The 27,785-nt window shown below is 41.9% G+C and overlaps 2 protein-coding genes and 3 long non-coding RNA genes across 5 annotated transcripts; 4 read left to right on the plus strand and 1 right to left on the minus strand.

Moving 5' to 3' along the window:
* Positions 1 to 525: 525 nt before the first annotated feature.
* LOC135492206 (microfibrillar-associated protein 1-like) lies at positions 526 to 6,800 on the minus strand. Its single transcript, XM_064778498.1, has 9 exons — positions 6,644 to 6,800; positions 5,729 to 5,942; positions 4,963 to 5,230; positions 4,463 to 4,587; positions 4,092 to 4,200; positions 3,053 to 3,213; positions 2,072 to 2,231; positions 1,696 to 1,785; positions 526 to 1,381 (listed from the first exon to the last, which is right to left on the minus strand). Exons 1-9 carry the CDS (start codon positions 6,711 to 6,713, stop codon positions 1,205 to 1,207), a joined length of 1,374 nt encoding a protein of 457 aa, XP_064634568.1. The 5' UTR covers positions 6,714 to 6,800; the 3' UTR covers positions 526 to 1,204.
* A 9,244-nt stretch (positions 6,801 to 16,044) lies between these two features.
* Positions 16,045 to 17,917, plus strand: LOC135492099 (uncharacterized). Its single transcript, XR_010448026.1, has 3 exons — positions 16,045 to 16,136; positions 16,617 to 16,805; positions 17,777 to 17,917. It is a non-coding gene; the product is annotated as an uncharacterized LOC135492099 (long non-coding RNA).
* Positions 17,918 to 18,286: 369 nt separating this feature from the next.
* On the plus strand, positions 18,287 to 20,060 carry LOC135492152 (uncharacterized). Its single transcript, XR_010448033.1, has 3 exons — positions 18,287 to 18,395; positions 18,560 to 18,685; positions 19,897 to 20,060. It is a non-coding gene; the product is annotated as an uncharacterized LOC135492152 (long non-coding RNA).
* Positions 20,061 to 20,452: 392 nt separating this feature from the next.
* On the plus strand, positions 20,453 to 24,036 carry LOC135493005 (uncharacterized). The gene is made up of 5 exons (XM_064779754.1): positions 20,453 to 20,570; positions 21,024 to 21,120; positions 22,137 to 22,364; positions 23,096 to 23,317; positions 23,804 to 24,036. Exons 1-5 carry the CDS (start codon positions 20,541 to 20,543, stop codon positions 24,034 to 24,036), a joined length of 810 nt encoding a protein of 269 aa, XP_064635824.1. The 5' UTR covers positions 20,453 to 20,540.
* A 1,674-nt stretch (positions 24,037 to 25,710) lies between these two features.
* On the plus strand, positions 25,711 to 26,993 carry LOC135492552 (uncharacterized). The gene is made up of 3 exons (XR_010448088.1): positions 25,711 to 25,857; positions 26,082 to 26,213; positions 26,721 to 26,993. It is a non-coding gene; the product is annotated as an uncharacterized LOC135492552 (long non-coding RNA).
* Positions 26,994 to 27,785: the final 792 nt, after the last annotated feature.

Raw genomic sequence — 27,785 nt, forward strand, 5'->3', positions numbered from 1 at the left:
AGTGGCCAAGGGTAAACTGACCTCGGTTGTTTTTGTGACTTAGTCCTCAAAGGAGACCAATATTTGGGACGAATTGAAATCCTAGCTACATGTTACACCATAGAATCTCCGAGCACACAGAAAGAATAAGAAAGGCTTTATATATCTTTCCATAGGACACTCCCCAATACAACAAAGGCCTATGTGATCAGCTGGACCTTTGTTGAAGAACAGAAAGTGATACTGTTCCACAATCGACGAAAATGCCTTTTTGTGGAATATTTGAAGGGGGGGGATAAAGACCCTTGAGGCCAGCCAAGTTAGTGTCCTAAAATAGGTGACATCCGTTCCCAGGAATGAGTGAATGGTACTGCCCAATAGGGGGTTACCTGTACTTGTAGTACTAATGCAATGCACTACATGTAGTACTAGGACTCCCCTGTCTGACCAATGGTTTTGTCCGTCTGGTTCTTCATATGCTGTTTAGTAAATAATCTATCTTTGTTTTTGTTTTGATAGTGAAACAAGAAGAACATAGACAACAGGTACATGTATAGACAATAAGTTTATTGAAAATTAAAGCGAATGTATGTACAAGAGACATTCCAAAAGGATGAATCCCCCACCCCCTTCATCTGGCTAGGATCTACAAGGAACTGCTCCAGTCAGCAGTTATATCTCAATCAATAGCAGCAACTCCCTCATATGTATCAAGGAATTCTTTCGTTACTGTCCAAAACTGCGAAATTCCATGAATGCACGCTTGTGACAACTGTCCACTTGATCAATACCATGATCTGTCAAAAACTGCCTTCAGAGTTCAACATTCCACCGATCGACTACCATGACATGTTCAAAATGTCCTTCAGCCTCCCCATTGACCTTTTCACTGCGACGTGCAGAGAACGTCGTGCCCCAAGTCCGCTCAAGTGCAAATGACGTGCACAGCACGTCATGTGATCGGCCTGTGGCATCCCTCAACATGCTTTACGCAGTGGGAAACATCAGCTTGGCCCAAATCCTACAGATGGCAACACTTTGAACATATTTCAGCTCTCAATAAATGTCCCTGCTGCTCAGCACTTGGCCGTTCAGGCCATAAATAGCTTCAGCAGCAAAACGCTGATCAGGGCCATAATCCTGTCCTTCACAAGTCCAACACTGTTCCCAGCAAATGCAATCTGTATCGTCAAAATATAAACAGTCCTCTGCCATGTCACGCTCCTCATTTACGCTTATTGTTGCTTGGACGATCAAATATTTGCTTCATTCCTCCACCTTTGTTCGACTGGAACTTGAGATTTTGGGCGGTTTCCGAGATCCATGGCGATTCAAAGTTTGTAGTGTCCTGGTCGACGAGATGGGTGTATTTAGTTCGTCCTGAGCGTCCAAAGTTCTTGACCTGTAAAATTGAGGTGAAAAATGTATTAGATATGAAATGAAACACGCACTGATGGATTACACCTCATGCGGTATAGTAAATATCAAACTGCTTTGGTCTTTGGTTTGTCACTCCAAGCAAAGCAACTGTTGTAAGGCGCCATAATTCTATGGCCCAGCAATTCTGTCTTCAGGAAGATTGGTGTTACATGTATAACAGAGTTTTCCTTCTCCTAGATTGGTTGCCAATCAGGGCTAAGGAGGCCAGTCTCCCAAATGAATGAGTGAATAGGCGAGTCTTGATCACACCCACAGCAAACCGACAGAGATCCTCACCTGCATAACTTTGGGAAGAATCGTCTTATCAAAGTGATCTTCCAGCGTTGGACGCGCAAAGTCCCGTTTGAATATATCCTTGTCTTCGTCCTGAAAAAAACCATTGAGATAATTTGTCACTGCTCCTATTTTGAGGCAATATACGCAACGATTGAACACAGCGGCTGTCACATCTGATGTCCTAGGTTCAATTCCCTGTCCCGGTATACTCATGTGACAGATAGGGCAACACCAGCATTGGACAGCGTAGGTTTCCTCCTACTTAACATCACCAATCGCCCAATATTAATTATAGAGTTAATAATGTCCAAGCTCTCAACTCAATATATTAGTTCATACAAGTAATACTTATACCACCAACTTCTCCAAAACTTACCAAGAAAAATGCACCTCTGTGATAATATTTCTGTAAAAATTTGTATTTTCCTTTTGAAGCCTTGTTTGTGATTTCTTTGGGTTTCTGTTTGAAGAGATTACGCCGTTCTTCCTCAGTCATGTTGTGGATGGCGTCGAGTTCACTTCTTTCCTTCTCTGACCTGAACACACAAAGATAAAAGACAATACAGTGTTAATAATGATGATAATGATAATAATAGTGAGTTATCATATGGCGCTTTTCACTGTACTATCTACTGTCTCAAACCGCTTTTCAATTGCAGACATCATACCCAACCACCCAGAAACCATTAATAAGAACCAAGGGCTGCCACAATTTATAGCACACAAGGACATTTCAGGCCAGTTGAGAGTTACAAAGTATCGAAACCCGTTTCTGGGACCTCCTGATCGCCAGCCTATCCAGAAACCATTGATAAGAACCAAGGGCTGCCACAATTTAGCGCACACAAGGACATTTCAGGCCAGTTGAGAGTTACAAAGTATCGAAACCCGTTTCTGGGACCTCCTGATCGCCAGCCTATCCAGAAACCATTGATAAGAACCAAGGGCTGCCACAATCTAGCGCACACAAGGACATTTCAGGCCAGTTGAGAGTTACTAAGTATTGAAACCTGTTTCCGGGACATCCTGATCACAAGGCTGGCACTCAACCGTTGAGCCATCATGTTACATGTACCGTGTTTCAGCTAGAAAATCTGCCATGATGGCGCAGAAAAGGGCACAGCCTCAGAAAGGCAGGATGCAAAGCCCTGCTATGAATGGAAATGCATCAGTGACTTGTGAAAGTGAGAAAATTGAAAAGGCAGGGCTACTCTTTGTAACACCCCAAGGGGACGACACGCCAAGAGGGAAGACACCCCAAGAGGGAAAACACCCCAAGAGGGAAAACACCCCAAGAGGGAAAACACCCAAAGGGGGATTGGCCGACCCCCCTCGGATCTCAAAAGTCGAGACTTACATTTCCTTTTCTTCTCTGTCGCGTTTGATACGTTTCAATTCCCGGACCTTCCATGCCTCATATTCCTCCTCATCATTCTCTTCATCAGTGAGTACAGCATCGATGGCATCATTGACGGTTTTTACCTCCTCCATCTCAGCTCTGGTGGCATCTTCCACCATCTGCAAGAATTAACAATTATTTACCTATTTAATTCATTCAAAACTTTTTTAAAGTGACTATAGTTTGCTCCAAGATGTTGAGAAATGTTGCATATTGTTGTTGAGAAATGTTGCAGATTGTTGTTGAAAAATGTTGCATATTGTTGTTGAAAAATGTTGCATATTGTTGTTGAGAAATGTTGCATATTGTTGTTGAAAAATGTTGCATATTGTTGTTGAGAAATGTTGCATACTGTTGTTGAGAAATGTTGCATATTGTTGTTGAAAAATGTTGCATATTGTTGTTGAGAAATGTTGCATATTGTTGTTGAAAAATGTTGCATATTGTTGTTGAGAAATGTTGCATACTGTTGTTGAGAAATGTTGCATATTGTTGTTGAGAAATGTTGCATATTGTTGTTGAGAAATGTTCCATATTGTTGTTGGGAAATGTTGCATATTGTTGTTGAGAAATGTTGCATATTGTTGTTGAGAAATGTTGCATATTGTTGTTGAGAAATGTTGCATATTGTTGTTGAGAAATTTTGCATATTGTTGTTGAGAAATTTTGCATATTGTTGTTGAGAAATGTTGCATATTGTTGTTGAGAAATGTTGCATATTGTTGTTGAGAAATGTTGCATATTGTTGTTGAGAAATGTTGCATATTGTTGTTGAGAAATGTTCCATATTGTTGTTGGGAAATGTTGCATATTGTTGTTGAGAAATGTTGCATATTGTTGTTGAGAAATTTTGCATATTGTTGTTGAGAAATTTTGCATATTGTTGTTGAGAAATGTTGCATATTGTTGTTGAGAAACCTACAGCCGGTGGCACCGTCCGTGAGCCGACTTGCTAAGGTATGAAATTGGTGTGGCCTCAATAAGAACATCTGATTACCTTCAAGGTCTGTCTCCTCCTCTCTTCGGCCATCTTCTTGGCCTCGACCTCAAGTTCATGCTGTTTCTCCTCTTCTCGTTGTTTTTCCTGGATAGTTATTCGGTCTTTTCTGGAACACAGAAATACCACGTTTATAAGTTAAACATTTCCACCAGGGTCAATAATCCCGACCTCAACCAAGACACAGGGCCCCACCTACTTCCGACCGTTAGGGACAATCTCATCCGATCAAGTGAGACACCTGCACATGATCAATAGTCCTGACATCATCATCAGACAAAATTCCCAGGAGGGGATGAAAGCTGTATATCCCAGCTCCAGCAAACAAACATATTTTGACGGATGATCTCTCTACTTTTTAAATTACTTACTTCCTAACGAACACAGGTTTTAACCTGGGGCCCATCTCTTCATCAGACTCGGAATACTCTTCATATTCTGACGATTCCTCTTCACTTTCTCCCTCAGACATTTCCTCTTCCTTCTCTAAAACCTCCTGAAGAAAACAAACTAGTTTTCAAATATCAGTGCCAATATAACTCCAGGTTTTTTATAAATTTTGGCAACTCATTCCTGCAGACAAAACAAAGCCTACTAATACTAGTCATATCGTAAACATATACCGTAAATTGGATAATATTCACGGCAAAATTGCATCTATGGTGTAATTTTTTTAATTTCGCATTTTAAGAACACCGTAACAACAATTTCAATCAAGTGTTTTTTGTGGGATTTCGTTCTGGCTAATTTTGATGGTAGCTAAAAACGTGAAGTGAAAATGCAAATGAAATTTCCCTGTTTACAGTTTCTTGAAAATAAAAAAAATTTAAAAAAAAAAAAAAAAAAATTTTTTTTTGCGACACCTCCATACCTCCTCCTCCAGCCTCTGTTGAGCCCTCTGTCTCAACAGCAGACGCCGCCTCTCGATCTCCTCATCATCCAACTCCTCTTCTTCCTCCTCGCTTTCCTCCATCACCTCCTCCTTACGTCTGCTCATCACTCGGCGATCCTGACTATCCGATTCGTCATCGGAGTCTTCAGCAGCCTCGTCAGAGCTCACTTTCTTCATCTCGACATCGTCATCCGAGTCGCCAGGCACCAGGATTTCTGGCTCTCGAAGGCGACGATGACGCGCAATCCTGTAAGAAAATATCAAGAATGCTAAACAGATATTTTTTTGGTTTCAAATCCTTTCTTAGTCTATTTCTTAGTTAAAGAGTGGCTGGAAATATTGCTGAGCTGAGAATGACGCCAACCAATGGTGGGCAATCCGGAAAAAAAAATCAAGAATTGTAAAAGGGCAGATTTCGTTCAAATCCTTTCGAATTGATTTTTCACTTCAGGCAAGTGTAATCACTGAAAATATTAATTTCCTAAAAGGACTTATACGACAGATATTGATTAGATCATAACTGTAAAGGTCTGTTCTGGTATGCAATGTGGAGTATGGTACTGTAAAAAGGCCAAATTCCTGCAGGCATTTTTTTGAGGATATTGCAAATAACCTAGATTTGCAAAAAATGAAAAAATGAAAACCGAAAGAAATTTCGTACTCAACGAAAATGAAATTAACGAAATTTTTATTTTTTTCTATTTTTTTTGGAAATTTTCAAAAATTTAACTATTTCACTTCTCACCTGTCCTCATCATCATCACTATCTGCCCTCTGTTGAAGACGTCTCAACCTCCTGTCAACTTTCTCAGCCTCTGTCTTCAACTCCGGAAGAGTCCGCTTCTTTTTTCCAAATCCAAATTCATAGTCTTCCTCGTCGCTTGATTCCTGTGGCGCATAATCTGGTCGCTTTCCCGAGACATATCGCTGAACTTTCACTTTTTGCATCACAAAGTCACCTGAAAATTAGCAAGAAGAACCACTCTGAGACTAACTGACTAACTAATCAAGTTCAATTACAGTGAGCACGGTTCATGCACATGAAGTAAAGATTATTTATGATAGTGTCACCCCCAATGAAAGGGCCGGCCAGCCAGCTTTGGCTTGCTGGCTACGCGCTTTACTTCTAGTTCGAAAGTCCGATATCTATGCCAGCAGGGCTTGGGCCTGTCGGAGGGAAGTCAGTTTGTACCCTAGCTATTGCTCTATATTCAACTAACGTTGCGCGATATTGTATCGCCACGGCGCGAGAAGAGTCCGCGTTGGTTCACCATTTTAAATGGGAATTAACGTGATGACGTAAATCTAAATGGCAATATCACAGAAGTGGCAATCGTGATACAATATCGTACAACAGTAGCTGGCTGCTAACCGACTGGCCGCATCGGAATTAAGAGGTAACCTGCAGGCCTCGAACCTTCGAGATGCAGTTCACAAGCGGACGCCTTGTTCACTTGTATGAATATATAAATATATGAATAGTGCACAGTGCATGTATTATAGTGAAGGCTACACTATTAACCATCATTACCATGTAATGTATATCATGTATTTGTATTGTAACACTCAAACGCATGTATTGCATGTCAATGTTATATACATTCAACATTGTACACATCACAAATTTCACTCCACATTTCTTCCTTCAAATTGCACCTACCCTTATCATTTTTCATCGGCACAGCCCCAGCTGTCGACTGAACTGGCCCTTGACTTGGTAAAGAAGACATTTTGAAAGTGATCGCACACCCAGTTTCTCTGAAAATAAGGACTTTATTGAGACATTTTCTAAAAAGAGAAACAACTCGGGTCCTAGGTGGCAGCACTTGGTAATTGGTTGTAATATTCAAAGGCTTCGATTCAATCACAAAGAAGATAATTAATTAGTGTGCTTTCTTCCTTATAACTCTGAGTATTACGTTTTATTCTTTATTTTGGTCAATCTAGCATGCAAAGTTTTCAAAATAATATTTGATACAATTTGATAAGATATTCGAATCGACGTCTTCTGTGTTTGGGTTTATATAAAGGTCTCACTCCACAGTTTCATTAAATCCATCAGTCGTGACGTCAAACCAGTGCCTGGTTTGACAAATACGGCATCACCCAGTCCAAGATACATGCTGAGACCAAATGTACAATTGTGTATATAATTCTGTCGTTACTCAAACTGGCTCCTCAAATAACAGTTATACCTGCCACGTTGCAGTCCATGGCGTCATTTTGATGATTCCTCCTTTCTCAGGCAAGGAAACAGAGTGTAATAACTTCCTTTTCCCTAGCTGTCACATTTCAACTACTGCATGGCTGTTCGGTTCGTCCTCAGGTGTGCAACTTTTAGAGTTTCATGCAGTTCACTTTCGTCATCCTCTCATCCTTCCTCCAGTAGCGCCGCCCCTCGAGCCTCGCTCAACGAGGCGGTAAAGGACCAATGGCATCAGGCGGTAGGCTATTGACTGAACAACGAAATGTGCGGGCACAAAACATCATAGCCCATAAAACAGGCTCCGATGAGCTACGTTCGCTCCTTTTGCTACGAATAGTGGTCTAAAGACATCACCTCCGAAATTGGGTGTCGAAGTATCAACAAGCGACTCCGATGACTCTGTATCATAAACTATCTCTATCAATTGCCGCACACCATTCACCTCACTGCTATAACTCAGTGAGATTGACCAACGATCAGCCAGTCGACGACGCGCAATACTAATATCCACAACCTGAATGGGAGTGGCCCGACCGCCGCTTGCGCTCGGTACTTTTAAACAAACTGTACTTGGTACTTGATACGGACACTCTGTTGACTTTGCACTTTACGGGATAACCAAAGCACGGTACTGAAGGGTATAACCGCTTGGTACTGAACCACGGCATACCGAACAGCATAAACCACTGTGCTAAACGGGATAACTGCTCGGTGCTTTTACGAGATAACCACTCGGTACTGAATGACATAACCACTCTATACTGAGCGGCATAACCACTTGGCACTTTGCGGGATAACCACTTGGCACTTTGCGGGATAACCACTTGGCACTTTGCGGGATAACCACTTGGCACTTTGCGGGATAACCACTTGGTACTTTGCGGGATAACCACTTGGTACTTTACGGAATAACCACTCGGTGCTTAACCGGACGACCTCTTGGAAGCAAACGAAAATGACTGCTATGTATGATGTTTGTGCCTCGAGGGACAAGATACTGTTCGTGCTTGTGCTCTTGACATCTTTCATGAGTACGGGAGGCCAAACAACTGATGCAGTTGGTAAGTTAAACTCTTAGGAAGTCTATGTTGCAGCTGTAATGCCGGTGTGGGAGCAAATCTGTCTCACATTACGGCGTAAACAGTAGTTCTGTGAAATTAATACATTGCACATGTTAATTATTGTAGTGAAACTATTGATTGGTAAAAAATAACCATGGACATGGTTAAGAATCGCCATTTCAAAAATTTCAAAAACTAATTTCAGGCGCACAGTAGGAACTAGGCATGTACCAGAGTAGTAGAAAATACTGTAAAATAGTAATTTTTACTAATTAAGGTTAAACCAGTGTATTGTAGTGGTGAAATCATTCCGTCTAGCCCAGGCTAGAGCATCCTCTTGCCAACAGGGCCTACAACACGACTTCCCTTAGGCATGTTTCTTCGGTGTTATTCATCTGTTGATGGCAGAAGCCTCTTCAATGAATTCGTTATTCCTGCAGGGTGCACCGGTAAAGGATGGAATCACTGCCGAATCAGTGTCCGACCTAGGGGCAACGGGAGAAATAAGAAGTCATCTCGTGCTCGTAGGTTCTCCTGGTTTTCTTTTTGGGATTAATTTGTTTGCGACTTTTTCTGACGTCCTTCACGTCTTGTCAGTGGCTGTGCCGTCAACACACACACATTTTCATTCAACTTTTCTTTTCTCGTTTCGTGCCAATTAAACCAAGTTAAGCACTACGGTGGCTGGGAAAGGACATCATGCAATTTTATTTTTTCAAAATAATCTCGGAATTCCGACTTTTATTTTGAAAAAATAAAATTGCATATTGATATAAAAAGTCGGAATTCCGAGATTATTTTGAAAAAATAAAATTGCATGATGTCATTTCCCAGCTACCGTAGTCTAGAGTTTTTTATTCAGCAATTTTTTGATATTTTAGATACATTCAGGAAAGGGGGCGGGCACAAAAAAGCAAAATAATGCTTATCTCCAATGCCCCCTATATGTCATGTGTTGAATCCGGAAATCTTCATTTTTCAGTCTCTTTAATATCCGCACAAAGAACAGAGTGGAAACAGGATATAGCCGTAGACTACATCAATAGTCTGAATGAATTCTTGATTGTATGAGCTGCATATATTTTTGTGTTGTTCGCTAAAAAACCCATAGTAATTTTCAAAAGCTCAAAAACTTTTTTTTGAAGTGAGTTGTTTTGGTAATTTCATTTTTTGTTCTAACCCTAGGCTGAGTGAGCCCAATCAGACTGACCTGATCTTTCTGCATGTAAAAAGTTGATCTATTCTTTTCCAATTTGCTCTTCTTTCAGGGTGTCCCGAGATGGTCAATGTTGTGACCGAGCAAAAAAAGCCTTGGAGGGCAGGGATGACCGTGACCTTCACGTGTACTGCAGGGACATACCTGATAAATGGGTCACTCGATTTGAAGTGCACGGGTCGTGGGACATGGAAAGAGCTCGAACCCATCTGCGATTGTGAGTAGATCTCACAACTGGGCCCGATACTCACAGGCACACACACACTTGAACATTTGTTTAAGAGCATTTACAATTCAAGCTGATGCATTAAATGAGACAATTCTCTAAGGTTAAAATTTACAATCCCCGATCGGAAATTACAGTTTTCATCGCATTCAACTATAAATCCATTGAACAGTGGCGCTTCTTTAGCCAACTGATGACCATTTTTGGGGCCATGAATGGGAATTGTAAACTCGTTCCTTATCTGAATGCCAGATAACAACATAGACACCGCCCCGCAATGGTCCAATTAAGTATGCAAATTCATTAAACTTGATTTTTTTTCTTCTTCAACTTCGATTATGTTAACAGAAAATTGCATCAAATGCACCAATTTTTTACAATACTTAAACTATCATAATGTATTTCTAGTTCGAAGCTTATAAGGTAAGGCAATACAGACAAACTTTAGTGAGGAGTTCAACATATATGTCAGTAAACCCGCCGCCTGACTTCACTGCACGCATGCTGTTACAGGCAAAAAGCAATTTGCTATATCTTTGTACTGGGTGCTTGTCAATTTTAATCAAACTTGATTTGATGCAGAGCTTAAAGTCCATTCTTTCAGGATGTGTACACGTCACGCCATCCTAAAAACAGGAAAATCGGCCTTTAGCTAATGGCCAAACAGCGCTACATTTCACGAACTCTCGTGAGAACAAGGTGCAATTCACATCCGTGCACTGATAAATAATTGGTTTTCAGCAAATGAAAACGGCAAAACGTCAGTTTTCAGAGCAAGTGGGGCAAAGCAAACATTTAAAAGCTTCAAAGAGGAAACGTCAGGATTGATCAACCTTTAGCAGTACCGTTTTAATTTGTTCGGCGCCTTCGTTCCGGATGTAGTGAGACTGCCCAAAGTTAACAATTGCTCTGATAAAGCACGTTTTGTTGAGTTGGCATATTCTGAAGAGCTATATTGAGCAACATTTTTAGAGAGTGTACTTTATTCGATATTCAGTCAAATCATATATATGAAATGAAAAAAAAAGAACGAATTGAAAGAACGCGGAACGGCTTTTTTGATGCGACCCTTCTAAAACATTTCCGCAACCAAACAGTCGATATGTTGCACAACGGTTGCAACTAAATGGTTTAGAAAAATGTGGGGAGATTTTGAAAACGTTTCAGAATCGCCGGAATTTAAAAAAAATTAAATGAATTTAGGACTGTTCTTATACTAGCGCTTTTAATTCTTTCACTTTTGATAAACATTTTTTTCGCAGGAGAATCCGCACCACATTTCACGGGGGCATTTCTCTGTTCGAGGAAGGATATCATGGAAATGCCATCCATATCCCCGAGTTATTTTGGCTAACCCGCTACTTACATTTGATGATCAGATAAAAACAGCAGGAAATATAAAGATTTGAAGAACCTGTTAAGCCAGTGATAGTGGGAACACAGCAGATTCGTGGGCCTGATTGAGCCAAGTACTCCTGCACTCAAAAGCACCAAAGAGCACCTTTTGTTCACGCTATTTCTCGCGTTCTCCATATGTGATTTACCACGGTTTGAGCTGGATCACCAAACAGAAGTATCTCCGTACCAACTACACCTGATTTTTAACATTTTCTCTCGGTTCGAGAGATGACCTCGGGGTACGGAAAATCCTACCCCGAAAAGAAGGATACTCTCAGAAAATGTGGCGCTGATTCTCCAGTGTGCTTTTCCTCTAGATCCCTGCCCTCGGAATCCTGAATATGATGTGAATACAATGAAGCAGCTCACACCCCTCTTGGCCGGGCAAGGCGTCCCCTGGCTTCCAGGAGACATCGTCAAGTACGAGTGTCTGCCGGGCACGGTCCTCATATCGGGCTCTCTCGTTGTTCAATGCCAGGCAGATTACGAATGGAATGCAACTCTAGGCGAGTGCAAAGGTCAGTCACGTCCTATTTTCTTTCTCAATCATTTCCTGGGGGAATCCTCGCCGTGAATCAGCCCGCCACATATGATTCAACCTTGCCGGTTTCGGCCTTTAGACCACCCTGATGGCTGTTTCATGGGGGTCAATGATATCAAGATTTGCCCTGATTAACCTTTGATAAGACTGTAAAACAAAGAGGATTTCGGCTTTAGTACGAGCGGGGTGTTTGTTTAAAGACAATAGGCGGTGTATTGATCGTGTGCTACACAACCAGCGGCGGCGCATAGTGGCAAGCGAGGTTATCATCTTCCTGGCCGGGTCAGAGTACCACGCCCAAGGTGTCCCTTTATAGGCTATCATAAAAAATTTACTGTTTTGCTATCATTCATATTCCAGCCGAATGTCCAGATTTTGATAGCACGAGTTTGATAGCTCCACTTAGCCCTTGGATTCCTGGGCAGTCGTACCGGTTTGAGTGTAAAGATGGCCGACATTTGACTCAGGGTTCCTTGGATCTCGCGTGCACAATGAACAGCGTGTGGAACGCTACGACTCCGGTTTGCAAAGGTAGGACTTTTCCGGCACACAACATGGGCGTTGCTAGCGGGGAGGAAATGCCCGCAGATATCAAAAAAGGTTTTGACCATGATGCTGACCAAATTTTTTCAAAAAGGTCATTTTGCCTAGTCGAATGAACCATAGACGTATATTGGCTGAGACAATCGGATTTACGCCATACATACGTCGATTCTTTGAAGTATTTTTTTCTTTTATCGTCTTAAGTTTTAAGACTACATTTTGCCCCCTCCCGACCCTTTTACTTGAATAGTAGACACAATTATAGATTTCTCATACACTTAGAATAGTTTTAGTGTATTGCATGACAGGAGACTTTTATAATTGGCTACTTCATATAACTTAGTCTGCCCTGCCGGATTCTTGCCAATCGACTCCAACAATCTCTTCTTCAGTCCCATGTCCGCAACTATCCACCGATTCCACAATCGTGGATAGTAACGCCAGTAGCGTCACTGGTCCACCCTGGCTGCCTGGAGTCGTGGTTACAACCAGATGTCAGAGCGGAAAAGTATTGAAGAGTGGCGGGCTAATTCTTCTCTGTGGGGAGGACGGTTCCTGGAACGGTACCCAAGGAGTTTGTGTGGGTGAGTGAAGACCCGGGAGTGAAGAGTGTTATTGAGTTTGTCCTTCGCTGTGAAGAAGACGGTTCTTGGGACACTTCTCAAGGAATGTGTGTCTTAAAATAAGTCCTTCGCTGTGAGAAAGACAGTTCTTTAAACAATAACCGTAGGCGAGTGAACTGTTTCTTTCAAATTAATCTCAACCAGAGTCTTTCAAATATTTGAAGGACTCTGTCTCAACTAGAGAAAGACAGACGTTTATAAAGAACATCGCGCAGCTGCATTTAATGTTTGTTAAGTTCGAGACTGCAATTTGCAAAACATCACAAGTTATATCAAGCCCGTCTCATCATCAATAACTCGACAACAATGAATAGGGGCACACTAACCCTTTGATGTATACATGTGTGTGGATAAATACACAAAACTTTAAACTTTCCTGCTCCTCTCTATACATTACATGATATCTTCCAGAGCCTTGCCCCGCCATCACGCGAGCCAATTTGAATCTGATATCGACATCAGCGTGGCCAACACTGCCAGGTGGAGGGCGGATCTATGCCTGTCGAACAAACTGGTACCCATCTAATGGAAGTCTGGTCCTCAAGTGTCGGGCTAACAGCACGTGGAATGACACGGCGGCAACTTGTGTTCGTAAGTAATCCTCACGCCGCGATTTTATAGAGTTCACGTTTTCACATGTAACGTGTCACTGTTCACTTTGCAAGCTGTGTTACCTCGGGACTTGAAATAGCCCGCGGTACAGGCACGTGGAAATAAGACCTCAATATCCCCCCCCCCCCCCCGATCGACAAGCGTCAAATAGATAACTCACTAGTCATTTCCAAAGAGCGGGCTACATACGATTCGCGATGTCACACGTTTCAACCTCATGTCGTTTTTTCAAGCCAAAATCAGTTGATTCTTGACAAGTGACAATGCGAATTCAATATAACGCCAGGCCTTTGGCTGCGATGCTCTCGCCTCGTTCCACACACTTGTAGGCCTAACTGAAATCCATGTTGGGAGAAGGAATATCATTCGATTGGCTTGGAGAGTTACGGGTCAATAATTCCATTACATGTACATGTATAACACTTGGGATTAGAACGAACTGAACTTTACAGTGTAAATGCACTATACGCCAACGAAACCTCGTTTCGAATTCAGCGGTTATGGCGAGGCAACCGCCTGGGTTGGTGCAAAATATGGAAGCAGACAAAAAAAATTTTAAACCACAATATTCGCTGTTTAATTTTAGATGTTTTAGAATAGAAATTGATACCTCACTGTAGTAATTGATTGTCTCACCACATTCTTACAACAACAAATGCTACAGAAGAAGAAAAACAATAAAAATAAGTTTTTCTGTTAATTTTTCCAGCTCCCTGTCCATTCTTGAACCTTGATTCAAGACATCTAAAACTCGTCAATAGATCGTCTACATTACCATGGTTACCAGGTGAAATTCCCTCTCTTGCGTGCAAGAGCGGTTCGTTTTTACGCTTAGGTTCGATGTATTTGAAGTGCAATAACATCAGCAGGTGGAATGACACTGTAGCAACATGTGTACGTAAGTATAACCAAACGATTTCTAAGGACAAAAATATTTAACCGCAGAATAACTTAAACATTGTCAGCAGAATCTCTCTATAAATGAAACAAACCCCTGGGACTGACAGATGGTGTTCTAAAATGAGGCGTCTAGATTATGCATTGGGGACTCCTTAATCACGCCATCTTACCACAGCCTTATACAGATTGAGAAATGAAAACGATGACTTAAATGGAGGGGAACATGTATGGAGAAGGAGGGTGAAACTTTTATGCTTAGCACTTTTGATGGCCTAAACCACGATGTTGCACTGGGTTAAGGGGTTATTAAGCAACAAGGGGCATTTGTAAGTGCTAGGCCCATTTTTCTTACGCGTGCGTGCAGCTGCGTAGAAATTTGTGCGAGTGTTAATCACTTTTTTTCTTCTTTCAGCACCCTGTCCAGATATAACCGCGGCCATGGAAGAGGAATATAATATTACAAGGAAGAATCCACCGCCAAAACCTTGGCTTTATGGAACTCAGGTTCGCTATGATTGCAAAGACACGTTTCATTTACGGAGTGGGAATCTACGACTGATATGCGCGGCCAACAACAAGTGGGCTTATGAATTACCGAAATGCGTTGGTAAGTTTAGGCCATCGCATGCTTCCTTACGAAGAATCGTTGTGCAGTCAATCCCGCTTATGAGGAATATCTGCATTATTATACAGTATATTGACTGATATTATGTTTAGCACATACTCACACCTTTTGAACTTTTCAAATTCAATTACAAGTACAAATTTCAAATATTGTTAACGAACGATGGAGGCGATATAAATGACCCTAAATCATTGCATTACTTCAGCTGCTTGCCCGAAGCTGAATGAAAACAACCTCAATCGAGACAACGGAAATCCCAATGCACCCCACCTTCCTGGTCACGTGGTCTCGTATGAGTGCAAGAGGGGCGAACTACTTTCTACTGGTTCATTAATCCTGAAGTGCTTAGACGATAACAAATGGAACGGGACGCTGGCAACTTGTAAAGGTAGGTCCACTTCAAAGTAGATAATAAATAATTCCAACAAGCAGTCATCAGTTTACTCTACTTAGAACTGACGAGTGATTATTGTTACCGCGACCTGGGATTATTATCGCTGCAATGTGCAAGAAAACGATCTCTCCTCTGCGGGAAAAACAGGTCGTCGTTGGGTATGATATTGATCAAACTTCACTGCGATCATCGATTCGTGCGCAGGCACTTGCAATGGCCAATGCAGATGAGCAATTTTTGTCGCAAGCCACATGCGATCATAATCGCAGGGAATCGCTCCTTCGCAAGGCGCTTTTAGACCGAGGAACTGCGTTTTCTTTCAGTAAACAGTCACGACATATATAATGCTCGGACAAAGTTAATGAAACTCTACACAAAGACATATACTAACTGATTGTGCACACTTTTGGATGTATATCTGCAACGCTCTTATCCTCGTCCCCAGCATTTAGTTTCACCATCTCTAAAATGTTGGCATGATTAGATGGAACAGAAACTCCACACACTCATCCTACCAATTATATTTGAATGGTCAAATTGGTTCATTTAATGTACTTTAGCTTGCATTGGGTGCTTCCCTCGTGGATCTTAATTTCAACAATGTCTTGCTATCTTTTGCCTGTAGCCCCCTGCAAGCACCAGGACGAAGAGAACCTGGTCCGTTTAACCCCCACCACGCCCCCGCCCTGGCCTGAAGGGACTAATGCTACCTACGAGTGTGCGCCGGGAAAAGTTGTAGGAAGAGGATCGCTGTATTTATCATGTGGCGTTGGAGGTGAATGGAATGCTACAATAGCACACTGCATATGTAAGTCAGTGGCGAATTTAAAGGAGACGCATGCTTTTATACGAAAATTGCTAACAGCGGGACTGTGCGGTTTCTGCAAAAGTGAAATAAGAGGTGCACCAAAAAGGGAATGTACCTTTGGGTTCATCGAAATTCGCTAGTCATGTCCAAAACCGCCTCACAACACTATACTGCGGGGTGTGTCGCGTTGGGGGAGGGGTTATCCTCCTTGCCACCAAAATCCGACCCTCAAGTTGTCAGTCTCTGTACGGGGCTTGGTGAACACTTCTGTTAAATACATTCTGGGGCAAAAAGGTTTGTCTGAATCTTGGCACAAAATGTCCCCAAGGTAAGGTTGTGCCTGCTTAAAACAACAAATTACGTGTGTTTTGAAACGAAACTGGAAAAGAACAAAAACACTGTGAAAAAATTTACGAATGACACTGACAGGCGTGGAACCAACTGTATTGATCCACCTCCTCCTTTAATTGTTCATTCCAGCCACTTGTCCTTCAATACGAATGGGAGCCAACACGAAGTTTGTAACACCTGCGTCTCCTCCATGGGCAGTCGGGACTTTGCTGAAGTTCGCGTGCACCGATGGAGCATGGTTGGAGTCAGGGTCGCTCCAGTTGCGCTGCGTGCGTTATGGTATTTTAAAATGGGATACCGAAATACCGAAATGTTCAGGTGAATAACAATGTCGTGTCGCCAGGGAAATGTCCGAGTTTGACCTCTGTGACCTTGAAAAGTAGGTCAGAATTCCAGGAATCAGGTGGATGTGTCAATGTCGCTGGATCTGACAGCAAGTATCGTTCTATTTTCTATTTGATGTCCGATACAAATCTGAGTACCGGGTAAATTTAAACGCATTTTATCCGATTTGTTTGACCCCGAGTAGTGGTGAATCAGATTATACCAAATTTTGTTTGACTTCAGGTATGGGGTATACGCGCACAAAGTTTGGGATCAAAGGTCTCTACTGACTACTCAGGGAATCAGCAACAATCGAGGCTGACCGATTGAATCCTGCCTCAGATTCCATGCTGACTGGACCCTGAATGGACTGTATTTCCAATGAAATTGAAACAAAAATATGTTTTTCCTTCAAACACTGAAGCCAGAGAACCAACATCAGTTTGAAAACCTTAACCCTTGGGTGTCTTAGCACATCCTAACCTAAATTAGGTCCGGACTTACAATCCGTACATAGGCCCAGTTTAGAAATTCTTTAATCCGAGGCCGCATTACTCGCGATCGGAAAGGGTTTTAGCGACTTCGTAGAGCTGGGCAAGGGGAGGCTGTTACAAATACGTTAGGGCGGTACGGCCCATCTACAAATGATGCGCTTTGGTCGCTACAGTTGTAGTCAAACAACTTATAATAACACCGTACCAAGATTAATAAACTGTATTGCCTTTCATTAATGGTCTTGCTCGTACATGTAGGTCCAATTTTCAAAACTTGAGGCCTTTTCATAAGTAAATGTCACCGTCCTTTTGAGCCGCTGTGCTGTTTTTGTCTTTGATTTAAGCAAAAACTAACTTTGAAGAAATCACCCCAGTTTGAAGAAATCGTTTTACGTACAGCAGCTCAAAATGACCTGATGCCTTTTACGTGAAAACGGCTGTGATCTAATAATCCATCTCGTTCAATTCAAGTTCCCTGTCCCGACATCAGTGGCACCAATGCTAAAGCTAACAAGTCCGGTCCATGGTTCCCTGGAATGTCGGCAAAACTGACTTGCCCTGAAGGAACTGTGCCTACCGACGGCTGGCTCTCACTCCGCTGCACGAATTCAAGCCAATGGGATGCTAAACCTCCAAAATGTCAAGGTAGGTAAACAGTAAATGGACGTTGGTTTTTCAAAAGTAGTCGGCACCAAAATGTGGTGAACACCAAGCTTTTGAATGCTGAGTTTTGAAGAAATGTCGCAGCAAATGCTAGGTGGCCTCAGATTGGGAGATTATGATTAACCAGTGTGAAGCTTACATCAGCAGAATTGTATCGAAATGTTGTGATCTATCTACGGATTACATCTATGTCTTAAGCATTTACTTCAAATAATCTTTTTGTCCACAGCATACTGCCCAGATTTCAACGTCAATGCCACCATTGTGGAAGGGCCCCAAGTTGGCCCATGGACACCAGGCACCACCATCATCCTCAAGTGTCGAAATGGAACCACCTTTCAAGCAGGTTCTCTGGTCTTGACGTGTCAGGCGAAAAGTGACACTAAAAGCGCGTGGGATTATTCACCTCCTGCTTGTTACACGAGTTGTAAGTTCATTTTCACGTGTCTTTTATATCGTTCTGGTCAATATAAGTGAGGAATGTGGCAATATCATCTTTGCGTATTCTTTTATATAATATTTTCTTTCAACAATATATTATTCGATTTTTGGTACTCCTGAATATAATCTGTGTTACTATTTTTTTCTCAGTTTTCGAGTATCACTCGGGATATGACGATTCGATCATACTACTTCAATCTACACGACCAGATTATTTCAAATGGAGGAAGTATACATTCCAAGACCACACATGTAAGATGCAGCAATACTCTATGAGTAAGTTTCCCAGATTTCTCCCGGTATGAGGTGAGGTAAAAAAATTTAAAAAGATTCTCACCGAGCCTTTTCTTGAAATCGGGGCAGGGAGTGGGACTTTTTATTTCTAATTCAAGGTGGACTAGGGAGTTGTAGGGTTTTTTCGCCAAGACCCCGAAACGTCCACGTGAACGCCTATTCCATTGTTCGAGATAGGCGTTCACACTGGCGTTTCGGGGGATTTACGAAAACTCCACATTGCATGAAGGGAAATACGTCAGCACCAAGGACATCATGTTGCGATTTCCAACACAGATAAGAATGAAGGAAATCCCCGGAGTCGCTGCGTGTATACTAATCAGCTTAACACCTTCAGCGCCGAACCACGTAGATCTCCGTGGCCCTAATCCCCTCCCCTTTGAGCTGGTTATCGGAGTCTCATGGACTTCATGAAAGAACTACGCCATCGCCATCTTCAGGGCAAGGTAGGAACTGAAAAGATCGTACGGTCATTTCAGTTCCTGCCTTACCCTGAAGATGGCGATGGCGTAGTTCTTCCATGAAGTCTGAGACTCCGATAACCAGCTCAAGGGGGGGGGGGGGATTTGGGCCACGTAGATCTACGTGGTTCGGCGCTGAAGGTGTTAATCAACTTATCCAGAAGGCCGAAAACAGATCTACTTGGGCACGCATCACTGCTTCAAGGTGCATGGTGCCCCTACGACCGTAGGTCATGGATCCTAGTAGTAGTAGTATATTAATCAGAAATCAAACTCGTATAACGGGGGTGCAGCACGGGTTTTGCATGTGCGAGATAATGTAAAACGGAGTGCCAAAACGTGTTTTGAATAAGAAATAAATTTTGGGCCCGTTGAGGCCAATTCCCCAAAGAAACTTTAAACCAATAATTCTGTGCGATGATTTTTTTTCTATTTCTCTCGGCAATCCTCTGAATATGAATTAACATTTGGGGCAAAGTTCTCAAGGGATGATTCGTCATGAATAACCTTTGGGTTCAGTTCTTCATGCAGGGATATTGGGTTGGATGGCAATTCTCTCATTATCATTTGGGGCCTAATCTCTAGGGATGAGTCATACTTGGAAGCCAATCACCTTGAGAAGCATAACACGATCATGGACATCAATGTGGAGATTTTAAACATCCTGTTCTGGTGAAGGGGGATTCTCTTGCGACAGATGGTCCGACCTGTAATTCTAATTCTCTTCCTTAGGTTCATCATTAGATGCCTTCCCGGTTAACAAGACACTCGTGCCAGACTGGCCAAAGTCTGCGACCTCGTTTCTGACAAAGAAGATCATAACGCCACCTACAGGAGACATCTGGATACGTTTCTATTATCGAGTATTATATGACAGCAAAGGGAAGTTGAGAGTTAGCCGGGTGAGAATATTTTGTTGCATTATGATACTGTAGTGTACAACAGACACATTTTCATATAGGATTATTCACCACTGATTCACGTGTAAACTGCCAAATTTCCGTGCGCAAAAAACCATAATTCGCATGTAAATTGACAAATTTTCGATTCGCAAAAGGTTATTTTATAATAAATCGAAAGAAATTTCGTAATTTGCGAAAGAATGTTCGGAAATCATTTTAGGAATTTTAGCAAATGGCAAAATAGACACGGAAATTTTATGATCTACGAACTTTCGTGGCCCAAAAATTGTAAATGTTTATATACATGTAGTAACAAAATGTCAGGCAGACATGCGTACATGTATTGGCATTAAAATGTACATGACACTGATTTTTCTTCAGATTGATAGGAATGGTCTGAAAATTCTTGATGAAATATTAAAGCCAGAAGATATTTTCTACAATTACAAGAGTTGGCGACAGCATTCCTTTAAGATGAGCTCAAAAGTATTCAGCGGGAGTAAGGTAAAAACGCATTCTCCAAGCGAGCAGACATGGAATGACGTCATCTAGTTCCGTCGGTTGCGCAGAAATGCGAAAAAGCGTGCCAACACGGTACATATAAGAGAGTTTGATGGCCAAGTTGGGCTAATCTTGGCATATCTTTGAAAGGAACAGGAAGAATTAGAAAGTTAGACAATTCCGGATACCTGTGTTCTGTGTTGATCTTGCCTATAAATTCAATATAGTAAACTTGGAATTATTTGCGCGCTTTTTTGCAGACTGGCTCGTAAAATTGCAGTTAATGTTGGCTTTATACCTTTGATACATAATTATGTACAGCGCTTTGACAACCTTGTAACAGTATTTTGGTGTTGATGTTCTTCTTCGTGGCCATATATTTTGCGGTCATATGTAAACGCGAAAATAAAAGGCACACCAACACTTCCGGGTTTACAATCAAGTTTACTATTGCAGCTGCACTTTGAAGCGACCGTCGAGGCAAAGATACGGACATCCTTCCGAATTGATGACATCGTTGTCGCAGACGGACCGTGGATGTTCCCCGAGACAAGTAAGGGATCATCTCAAAACTGTCGGATGCCATGAGAAACGGAAACATGTTCTTCTTTGCTCTAAATGTCGAATAAAGATGTTTGGCAGCAACATTTTATTTGGATGATGATAAATGTTGGATTTTCTCTAGCACTCGTTTCGGTAACCTCAGAATTGGTTCGCAAGCGCTTTGGGATTATTTATTATCCCGGTCTCAACGGAAATTTTTTTTTGTAATTGTTTACCTTGACTGGCAACGGTTGGGCAAACCCCAGAGAGAACTTGAGCATTCATTATATATGAGATACTATTTCCACAACAATAACATAACTAGATCTTGATAGTTATTTGTACTATGTATGATGCCACTAGGTAGGTTTCGTTTCCGCAACGAACACGAAGAGATACGAACAAAAGTGCATGGCTTTCGTGTCATTACGTCCTGTATATAAAAAATGTAATTCACGCGACACACGTAAATCATCATCAATACTTTCGGGATCGGGGAAATTTTCAAAAAAGTCGTTGGTGAACATGCCGATCCACCGTTGTTGTGCGTATATCAAGGAGACTTTAGGACTGATATTCACCGCCGATAACTCGGCATGTTGGTGAAGTACATTGGCAAACTTCGTACTTGGTCATTCGTTACTTACTTGCGAAACCTGCCTATAGTCCGAGAACAAATATTGACTGAAACTGCTTTTGGTTTGGGGTGCGTGTTTGAATTAAAGGCATACGCCGTTCGTTAGAAATTTGAAATTTGGAATTGAATCTTGAACATTTCCAATTGCATAATCAACTGAATTTCAACATTGCCGTTTTGTCGACAGATGTGCAAATACTTAACCAAACTTTAGCAAATTTGCATGCATGATGTCACTGCACGACGGCCCTGCTTACTTTTAACTGCATTTCTTTTTTTCCTGACCCACGCTTGAATACGGGCGGCGTATACCCCTTCAAACAATACTTGAAATATGAAGCAAATGTTTCGGATGAATATATCAGTTGACCTTATACATCTTTTCGCAGAAGACATCTGTCCCCAGATCTGGAAACTTAAGGGATACTTGGCCAATGGTGTCGTCTTAGCTGGTAACTGCCAGGGAAGGGAGGGTAGCACAGCCCAATTAAGATGTGACAAAATGCGCGGGTACAAGTTTAAGAAGACCAATTCAGGAAGCATGGCGACAAATTGTGTCCGGAGACAAAGTGGAAGAACGGGGAAATGGGTTCCCAACAATGGTGTCTGCGTTTTAGGTGAGAACATTTTATCCAATTCAATATACATGTAGATATATCAAGGCTTCATTAAAGCGCCCAACCAATGAGCGCTCTTTGGAACTGCGATCTCCAATCAGAATCGCATGCAACAAAAATCCGTGGTCATCGCAAGGACCTGCAACAAGAATCAGTGATGGGCGCAGCGACCTGCGATCAACGTCAAGCCAGGTTTTAAACAGACGGAGGAACCTTTATGGCTCATCGCAGCGATAACTGTTGCAGGTCACAGCGATAACAATCACTCGTCTGCGGGCGCTATAAAGGCCTTTGAAACGTCCTGCAGGTCAAATTTATATCACTCATTCTATCAAAATCGATAGAAAAACGAATGTAATTTGTTTTTAGGCATTGCGTCGTACAAGACTTTGACAAGTCAACAATGGACAATCACAAATTAAAACATTGGTTTTCCCTGTTGATATATACGTGTAGTAAAGAAACCTGTGACTTGATCTCGCAGACGTTTACCCCGAGTGTTCCCGGTGTGACAGCGGATATAGTCCCCCTGGAGTCATAGTCCGGTAGCATTGTATTTGACCAATTAAGCAGCATGATCTATTGTACTGCTAACCCTAACCAAAACATTTAGCAATGCGGGCTATTGTTACACGGACTATCAGCCCTAGGACTACTATCCCTTGCACACCGGTTTTACCTATCAATCATGTTGATAACTCTTGTGGTTACTCTCTTTCGTTAAATTCCAGCCAAGTGTGGTAGCCCTCCAAAGATACCCAATGCTACTGTCGCTAACATCATGCCAGACCCAAATATTTCCGGGAATACCGACCCGTCCATATACAATGCATACACAACTGTGGAGTACAAATGCACTGAGAACACTACCTACATTTCCGGGCCAAAGCAGAAGCGATGTGGCTTAGATGACACGTGGTCTTTAGGTGCTATCCAGTGCATGAGGACCAAGAGTAAGTCGAACCAAAACGCCACCTATACATTTCAAGGAGTCTTCAAGTCATTATGTTCAAGTCCTGTTAACAGCCATGTTTTCAGCGGCGTTTTATTTTTTGCGGAGATTGCGGTTTGCCAAAAATGAAAATCGAGAAAAGTGGTTTTTATTTGAAAAAACCTAAAGAAATTTGTCCGAAGAGTTGTCCGAAATCAAATCAAGACAATCTTGTTGTGTCACCCTGTACGTGTAGAAGAGCTCAAGTGATCAGCAAGATTTCAGTAAAATCAGAAAAGGTAGGTAATCGAGTGCTTCCTGTGTATATTTTGGGAGTAATCCTCGTGCCACGTGTGATGTTTCATTTGTGAATGATGTTGTGGTCATTTCCTATACTTTGCCTCTTGAATGGGGCTGTCGCTATCGACACCAACACGCGTACGGAAGCGCCAACTCCCAAAAGGTCCTGGATCCATCCCCTGCTGATAATGTCTATATCTCTCCTCAGTCATAGCCTACAGCCTGCACAAACCTTCGTTTCTCTACAGCTTTAAAGGGACAACATGGGCGTGGGATTCACCTGACCAGGAGGATACCCTTGCTTGCCACCAGGCATCGCCACTGCTTCAGGCTGATGTCTACGATTTTCGAGACTGTTGCGAGGCAATTATGGACAGGCCTTTGGTTTCACTACACACCCTAGTCCAGTGCATTGTTTGTTGCAGTTCCATGAGTTTATAAGTTTTACAGTTTGGAGAAGTGACGGTCCAGCTGGTAGCCATTTGTGAATGAAAAACCAACATATCTCATGTCCAAGTTGTCCCTTTAACGCTCTCCTGTTTTATTGAGTTCAGCCCGATCATGGAATACTGGAGATTTTTCGAGATGGCCTGAATACCATGCCCAGCTGAATAAGGAACGGGCGAGACCATGAGGGCATTACGAGCAGTGTAACCAGCCTGAGGATGCCAACCAGACTTATCTATATTCTGATATTTCAAATGAACGCGCTGATTTGTGCTCACTGAACCAGCGAACGGCAACGCATGCCAGGAGACGCCCGGGCCGCATCCTGCGGAGCCCTCGGTCAAAAAAAGGCAATATGACTGGGTCAGTGACCTGGTGCGAAGGAGCATACGACTCACTCTAGTTTTAGGATGCCCAGGCGCCGCCAGCAAATGTCCTACCTATCTTGCACCCAATCACTGCTAGGAGATGGAGACGGATCAAATTGAGGACCTGCATGGCCCGTGACTGGGTTGGCTGGAGGAATCTTGCAGCCGCCTGCAGAACAGTCGACTGCTGTAAAGATGGTTCACAGGCGACTGCCCTATCACAAAACGCCTGTTAAAACATTTTAACCAAGTTTCGCTAAAAATGATTACTGGTGTTGAGGAGAAAAATAACTTCCTTCACGTGAGAGGAACAGAAAGGCGAAGCACCCAAACTACAGGTGATTTTGATTTTGATTCAATGCAAAGCTTGCACATTTCCATTTTGCCCCCGAACTTGTTTTTTTTTCTTTCGCCAAACCTGTTTTTCAAGTGAAATATATGCACTGGCTCTTAATGCCTTTCATTCTAAATAAAAAAACCGAGAATAAATTTCAGTCGCCAAAACAGGCCAACCAAGGCGGGTTTTATTGTCTAACATGAAGATTGATACAAAACATGCATGTTGGATCGATTTTGGCACCTGCTCAATGCTTCATCATCAAATAAGAATAAAAAAATAACGGGTAATCCTGAGCACCACAGATATTTTAGTGGAAATTGCATATTTTTTTCGTTGAGAACTGTTCTTGTGGCCTCTGTAGCTCATCTCTAACGAAAACAAGTTGCACTATACTACTCCGACTTTTTCTCGGCGATAACTTTGTTTTCATTCTAGGTTAACTATCTACAGCAGGGTCGGATCCAGGATTGTAAAGGGGATACTTTGAGGGTCAAGGGTATAAGAAAGTGTTCCCCAGATGCAGCTTTTGAAATTATAATAAGCTCCCGGTAAGTGGGACGCGAGGCACTTGCAATGCGCGCGGTTTTCATGGCATTATTTCAAACCTTTATTGCTAAGAATAATAAGGACTCTAAAAATTTGTAACTTCAGGAATCACAAAATTTTCTGAATAGTATTCAATTTCTGAATAGTATTAAATTTTCCTGAATAGTATTCTTCATCAACTCACTGTTAGGATTTACCAAGATGAATAAAATGAAACTTCACACTCTTAGAAACAAAGTTTGTTTGTGCCTTTGAAAACCCCAAATATGCATCCCGTAAGAATAGGTTATTGCTGAGCTTTTGAAACACCTCACCTGGAAAGGGAGCAGTGCTGTGATTAGCAACACTCCTTAGGAAGGTTAATGTCAACAGAGATTTTTCATGTAACCGTGTTATTTCATTTTTAAATGCGAGAATTTTGAATTTGATTTGGGGTCCAACAAAGTGCCCCGCAGCCTAGTTCTTGGGACCGGGATGCGCCGTGCAAGGGTTACATAAATGTAATTCCGTCATTTGCTTCAGAATCACCGCCAACACCTACACCAACTGACAGCACGACAGGTTAGTACGGGTAACATTGTCATCCACCCTAGAGAATCAATTCCTTACATTGCCGAGAATTTCATCAGGCCTTCCAACTATTATGAATACCGAGCAGCCTCCCCTGAATAATGCTGCATGCGCCGCTGGGAGAATGGCTTCCTCACAAGAAAAACCGCCAAAATGTGCGCTCATCGGTACCAACCGCGTAATGCTCGAGTTTAGTTGCGATTTTCCATTTCCAGATAAGACTACCCGTACCCAAACAGATACAATTGAGACATCCTCTACCATGAAAACATCAACCTCTACCTCAACCAAGCTCACTCTCACTGAGACGCAGGGAACAAAGGAATTTGAGACAAAGACTAAGCCAGGTATTGATTATAGGTTGATGGAATCTATATACGGATGAATCAAAAATAATTTTTCTTCGGATTTAAGTCTTGAGATGATAACGCGGCTTGCTAGCTGCGAAACTTGAGTTAGTGCATTCTGAGGAAAGCTCCGGCCCTGCCCACAAACCCCTTAGACATTCGCACTCAGTTGATGAAGTGCCAGCGCAAAGTGCACCCAATCCGAGCGTCACTTACATTTGAGTCTATAGGAATTTTCACCAACTGAGGGAGAACGTCTCGGGGGGTTTGTGTGCAGGGCCGGAGAGTGAACATTAACCCCTGATTTCCTCAGGATGGAGTTAGTGATAACACACTATTTCAAGACTCTGGAGACAACATCAAATTTACCATGTCACTGTTGGAAGAATGTTACCAATTACTTCGAGTATTTACATGACGAATAAATTTCTTTAACCTTGTGATGATTCGATTTACGCGAGTCTGATATATGCAAGGTACTGTATGCATTTTATCATTTTCTTTCAGAAGGAGAATTTGCTGTTACCAAAAGCCCAGCACCTGTTAGGAAAGTCTCAAGCTATCAGAAAAGGAAATTGTTCCCAGTTCGGCCGGTGGAAGGAATATCAGGTTCAACCCAAGCTCGATCTCAACTAATACCCACAATTTGTATGAGCATTATCATAACTAGTAGGCCTATCATTCTCAAATATTGGTGACCCAAGTCTTCAAAAATAAAACATTTTTCATACTGAACTCCATTAAACGGATGATTGTCGACCAGCAGAACTTTTAGATACAGGTAGGAATATGTTGTTTTCGAAGTATCATGAGTAGATCATTCAGTAGGAATAACCCTCGTCGGTTTTGCTCTGTGTTGAAGTGATTTTTTCTACATTTGTCATCCTGGCTAGGGCTTTGTGTCCGGCGCAGGGGTAAATAAAATATCACTTACTATGAAAATTTCCACTTTTCACATGATTTAAATCAATCCAGTTACAATTTTAAGAAAGTAACTGCACTAGAAATATCATAGTTCTCATAGAAATACATCATTTAAAAAAAAAATTAATTGTGATGCTGAATTATGAAGTTGTTGACTGATTTTCTGATTTGTTGAGTGAAAGAAATCAGACCCATAAAACTCTTTCGGGCCAAAATGCATATAAGGCAGTTTACAACATAGTACACATAAATGCGAACAAGGATTGTCTAATCATTGTTAAATTACAAGGTCACAACCGACCGGGATAAATGAGAAGAAAAATCTTAAGTCAGGTTAAATCTTGAATAGCTTTTGCTCCAGTTATCAGCAAGAAAGAAATTGGTGCAGTCCCCTACATACTTTCTCAGCAGAAGAGAATTTCTTTTTAGCTTTTGGGACTTTCATAGTCAACAATTTTTAAAGATTATGTAGAGAACCAAGAAAATAGTGAGGGTTCTTTTGATCAATTTTGCCAATTCACTTTTTTTGTGGGGGCAGGAAAAGAAAGCAGCAGTAAGGGACATAAAGGTATTGTTTCCTAAAAAGGAAAGCCAATGTCTTTTGCTGAGAATGTCACCAAATCCACCAGGAAAATTGTGTTATTTCTT

This window comes from Lineus longissimus, chromosome 8 (genome assembly GCF_910592395.1).
Source record: "Lineus longissimus chromosome 8, tnLinLong1.2, whole genome shotgun sequence".
Classification (NCBI taxonomy): Eukaryota; Metazoa; Nemertea; class Pilidiophora; order Heteronemertea; family Lineidae; genus Lineus; species Lineus longissimus.